This window comes from Aplysia californica, unplaced genomic scaffold (genome assembly GCF_000002075.1).
Source record: "Aplysia californica isolate F4 #8 unplaced genomic scaffold, AplCal3.0 scaffold00358, whole genome shotgun sequence".
NCBI classification, from domain to species: Eukaryota; Metazoa; Mollusca; class Gastropoda; order Aplysiida; family Aplysiidae; genus Aplysia; species Aplysia californica.
Window position 1 is genome coordinate 115,933 of NW_004797628.1, and position 5,624 is coordinate 121,556.

General features: G+C 39.4%; 1 protein-coding gene across 1 annotated transcript; it reads right to left on the minus strand.

Moving 5' to 3' along the window:
* Positions 1-520: 520 nt before the first annotated feature.
* On the minus strand, positions 521-3,867 carry LOC101846083 (actin-5). Its single transcript, XM_005103081.3, has 2 exons — positions 3,283-3,867; positions 521-2,092 (listed from the first exon to the last, which is right to left on the minus strand). The coding sequence occupies exon 2, from the start codon at positions 2,081-2,083 to the stop codon at positions 935-937; it is 1,149 nt and encodes a 382-aa protein (XP_005103138.1). The 5' UTR covers positions 2,084-2,092; positions 3,283-3,867; the 3' UTR covers positions 521-934.
* Between the last annotated feature and the right edge of the window lie 1,757 nt (positions 3,868-5,624).

The window sequence follows — 5,624 nt, forward strand, 5'->3', positions numbered from 1 at the left end:
AGATAGATAGATAGATAGATAGATAGATAGATAGATAGATAGATAGATAGATAGAGAGATAGATAGATAGATAGATAGATAGATAGAGAGATAGATAGATAGATAGATAGATAGATAGATAGATAGATAGATGGATAGATAGATAGATAGATAGATAGATAGATAGATAGATAGATAGATAGATAGATAGATAGATAGATAGATAGAACATGAATTCTGTTTCGCAAAAAGAAAAAAGAATCATAAATAGAACAATAATTAAAGTAACGGATTTAATTTGCATTTCATTTTTTAAATTATTATTTCAAGGCATATTTACGTAAAAAGGTCTTGATTTTACAAACAAAGTGCAAGTAAAAATAATTTAACGACATCAGTGAGCGGAAATTTGAATAACAAGTAGATAAAAAAAATCAGTACAATACATGTATAAATTGAAACCATGGCAGTGCTCTCTCTCTCTCTCTCTCTTTCTCTCTATGTCTTTCTCTCTCTGTCTGTCTCTCTCCCTATTTTCCTCTTTCTCCCTGTCTTTCTCTCTCTCTCTCCCCCTCTCTTTTTTCTCTCCCCCTCTATCCATCATTCGCTTACTCTCCTTCAATAAGCCCTCTATTTACAATGAAATGTAAGGTGCCAGCACCTTTGCAAAATTGTAGCACAGAAAATATACGAATATCATAAATATGTTGGATGAACAAGATCACACGCTTAACTACATGGACCACGCTGAACTATACACAACTGCACACTCACTCACTTAAAGAAAACTAGACACGCCCTAAAGTCCTTTCCATCTTTCTTCAAACTCTCAGATAGAACACGGAATACATTTTTGTACTCGTTGATCAATCGTGTCAGATATAGGACACATTAAATATAGGCTAGTTTCCATACCAGTCAGTTTTGTGATGAAAATGTCGTGATCTCACACTACTCAGAAACACTTGCGATGGACGATAGAGGGACCGCATTCATCGTACTCTTGCCTGGAGATCCACATCTGTTGGAAAGTAGATAGGGACGCCATGATGGATCCGCCGATCCACACTGAGTACTTCCGCTCGGGCGGGGCAATGACCTTTACCTTGTTGGATGGGGGCACCAAGTCTTCTAACTCTTTTTGCATCCTATCAGCCAGGCCTGGGTACATGGTGGTGCCACCTGAGAGGATTGTTGAGTGGAGCAGTTCTCTGCGAATGTCGATATCACAAGACATAACGGAGTTGTACAAAAGCTCATGAACACCTGCGGATTCACGACCTGTGTATGACGGCTGGAACAGGACTTCAGGGCAGCGGAAACGCTCGTTTCCAATAGTAACAACTGTGCCATCAGGCAGCTCGTATGACTTCTCCACGCTTGATGATTTTGCAGCAGCGCTCATTTCCTGGTCGAAATCCATAGCGACGTAGCAGAGCTTCTCTTTCATATCTCTTACAATCTCCATCTCAGACGTGGTGGTAAAACTATAGCCTCTCTCGTTGAGGATTTTGCGTAGGTAGTGAGTGAGATCTCTACCAGCCAGATCAACTCTTTTTATGGCGTGCGGAAGAGCATAACCCTCGTAGATCGGCACGAAATGGGTGACGCCGTCTCCTGAATCCATCACCACACCAGTGGTTCGACCAGAAGCGTACAGAGAAAGTACAGCCTGGACGCCAACGTAAAAAGCAGGGGCGTTGAAGGTCTCAAACATAATTTGAGTCATCATCTCTCTGTTGGCTTTCGGGTTGAGAGGAGCTTCTGTCAGGAGTACAGGATTTTCTTCGGGCGCCACACGCAGCTCGTTGTAAAAAGTATGATGCCAAATCCTTTCCATATCATCCCAGTTAGTGACAATTCCATGCTCTACGGGGTAATGCATACACAGCATTCCCCGCCTAGCCTGAGCTTCATCGCCGACATAGCAATCTTTGCTGCCCATCCCAGCCATGACAGTTTGGTACTTGGGGCGACCTGTGATAGCGGGAAACACACACCTGGGAGCGTCGTCACCGGCAAAACCGGCCTTGCACATGCCTGACCCGTTGTCGATGACAATGGGTTCAGTGTTGTCGGAATGGACGTAGTTCGTGTTGGTCATGGTGATTTTCTGAAAATTAGAAAGCTTATTTGAGTTTCGGTATCGACCTATTTTCACTCAAACATCAGGGAGGATTTAAACTGTATCGATGAGAGCGTAAAAAATTCCTACAGTAAAATAAAACAGCAGGGAAAGGTTGGGTAGAGTGCTTAGCCTTGTCTGTACAGGCTGTTGAGTTTGTTTAGTGTCGAGCAATAAAAGTTTGGACGACAGGTTTTGTGTCAAAACAATTTAGAATGCCAATCTTGCCTACAAACGACGAGCACTGACCTAAGAGATCTATTGTGTCCTAATTAACAGTTCATTCCTGTTTTGAAGACGTTTTACTTTTCTTTACCCTTCATTTTAGGATCATATCAGAATTGATTTTGGTCTTGGATAATATAATATCATCTGCTGCAGCCCCTTGAACTTGAGCAGAGATTACGTTACATCTGACTGTGCCATTTTCTGGTAGCGTGGCTGAGGAACTCATGTTTAAAAGAAAAAGAGACAGTCTATCAAGCAATGTTGGGGTGATGATGCTAAGATTGTCTGATGTTGAGTCATTCTAGATATAATGAAAACAAGACACTGCATAGTGTTGACTGCAATGAAATTGTCTTTTCGGAAACCATTTACTGAGACATAAATAAGAAAGTTATATATTACGACTCTGTAACCATAAAACTATAACAAATCTTTTTTTTGGTTTGTTTTTAGAATTTTTCAAAACGGTAAAGCATTTTCGAAAAAAGGTGCACTGGAGAGCCCTGTTTCATTTGTCAGGTTTTTCATATGCAACCCGGTAGGCCTACTTATTGGATAAACTTTATTAGATTGTAAGAGACAAGAGAGTAAATCTAATGAGGTGGGTGCAGATATTTATGCTTTTTTGTAAGATGATCAAGCAATTGACCCTTGTGCACAGAAGACACTCTTACAATTATTTCTTTATGTCAGTTGTATTGGTTAAAGTATCTTGCAATGACTTAGTAGAAGGGACTCCCCTCAGGAAAAATGGATGAGATAAATGCACCCTACGCTCCCCAGCCCTTCTCTGTCTATGTCTGTCTGCCTGTCTCTTTCTCTCACACACACTTACACACACATAATCGCAAAAAGTGTAGTTTAGTATACAGACTTAAACTGGGTGCTTGTTTAGACAATTCTAAGGGTTTATTTATTAATTGCACGCCTACATTCATTCGAATACTTACTTCTCGTAACAATAGAAAGACTTTAAAGGCAGGCCAAGAAATCGTTGGTCGAAATAGCAGGAATAAAAGGGCGATTCGGCGACTGTTTATTGTGGTTCCTCTTGCTCTGAAGAGTTGTCCCTCAAGTTGAGGCAGTGGTAGCAGTTGTGGAGAACTCGGTGGAAGCTCTCGTATTTAAATGATTTCCCAACATTGTTCACTCGAAAACTGAATCACTGACTTTTCCATGAAAGGTGATTCCCACACCAAAAATAAAACGCAGCGACCACCACCCAATGGTACGCCCATATAAAGTGTGTTACTATATTTAGAAGTCTGATCACATGACAAGCTGAGGTGTCCTCCCATGTGCCGCGACAAGTACGCCGGGTAAACGTTCGGGTCTTTAATTCAATCCAAGCGTAAGCAGTATCTCGTACTATAGGCCAAAGTGTGAACAGGTTCATTTTCACTCTGAGGCTGATATTACAAACGGTAGAGGCGAATGTGAAGCAAAGAAAAAAATAGGTCACAGCACTATCGTATGCTGTATCCAAGTAAGGGCAGGTGTGAATACACCTGTCTTTGGGGATATCAGTGCCTCCTAAGCGACATGACTGTGTGTCTATCTATGGTAGTGACAAACGTATATTCTGTTTAGTTGCTGAAGCTGGCGAAAAAATTTTTATGGTCTTATATTTATACTAAATGATGCGTTAGCGTTTTAGATATCTTATTTTATTGTTAAACTATTTTTATCTAACTTTGCATAGAGTTTTGACGTGTAAAGAAGCCTATAAAATACAACAATGTGGTATTTATTACAATTAGGCAATATCAGACAAATACTAAGAGATTATAATCATTACATAGAGAGTAACGGCCGACCGCACAAGTTACTCAATGCAGTAGGGGGACGCAGAAAAAAATGCTTCCACTACTTCCAGCTTTTTAGAACATATCTAAGTTAGAATAGAGTTTTCCCTCGCAAAGAAGCTAATAATATTGGACTAGATCTACTTATTTTAAGGGAATATGCTGTTGATATTTCTATCTTGAAATGAGGACATTTCATAATTGGTTTAACGGTTTAATACTGAAATTACACATTTGGTGGTAGAGAGATCGATTCAAAAAAAAAAAAAAAAAAAAAGATGCAAAACTCACACTTAGCCGACAGAGGCAAATAACGGTCGCAAATTGACGAAAAGTCATCAAAAGAGAAGTTCATTGCTCAATTAATGTTACACAAAACTTGAATTTATTTAAGCAGGACAAAGAAATAAAGATGCTCCCAGCATATTACAACACATCTAAGTTTGGATAGAGTTTTGCAAGGGCAAAGAAGCTTAAAATATGTTACTACTTATGATAAAACATAATACTGTGTTGGTTCTTACAACTAGGCATAGAAAGATACTAATACGAATAGATTAGAACCATTACTAAGAGTGTAACGACCGACCGCACAAGTTACTCAATACTGTAGGAAGACACAGATATGAAGATGTATCCGACTTTTTATACCAAATGTAAGTTTAGATAGAGTTTTGACGTGCAAAGAAGCCTATAAAATGCTAACACTAGTGGTAAAACACAATAATGTGGTGGTTATTACAAATAGGCGTGGACAAATACTAAGAGGTTATAACCATTACTGAGAGTGTAGCGACCGACAGCATAAGTTACTCAATAGAGTAGGAGGACAAAGAAATAAGATGCTTCCAGCTTTTTAGAACACATCTAAGTTTGGATAGAGTTTTGACGAGCAAAGAAGTCTATAAAATGCTACTACTTAATTGTAAATAATGATTGCCTGCTAGTCCGTATATTTTTCTGTCACTATTTCAATTTGAAGAACATAACTCATAACATTCTTTCTACTTAGCTTTAGTTATTTAAAAGTCTCAAGTTCTATTCTTTGTTGTATGCCTAGGGGCGTCTCTGGGAGAGAGAGAGAGAGAGAGAGAGAGAGAGAGAGAGAGAGAGAGAGAGAGAGAGAGAGAAAGAGATAGAAAGAGAAAGGTGAGAGTGGGATATGAGTGTAGACAGAATGAAATATTCGATGAAAATTATCTTTACAAGAGAATCGACCCTAGATCTCATGCGTGCCACTGTTAGACACCTAACTGCTACACCACACACGACGGTCAACTGAACAAGAAAAAAAAAAATGAAGCGACCAACAAATAAATACGTCGGATTCGACAAGTGAGATGGAAGTAATTTGTTGACAACGTTTCCCAACATTGGAACATTTTCTGTTGCCTCTAGCTAACTTATATAAGAGTTAAGAGTGAGTGAGTGAGAGAGGGGGTGGAAAGAGAGAGGGGAAGAGAGAGAGAGGGAGAGAGAGAGAGAGA

Coding starts and splice junctions, on each gene's coding strand:
- LOC101846083 (XM_005103081.3), bottom strand. CDS start 2,083: ATGACCAACACGAACTACGTCCATTCCGACAACACTGAACCCATTGTC.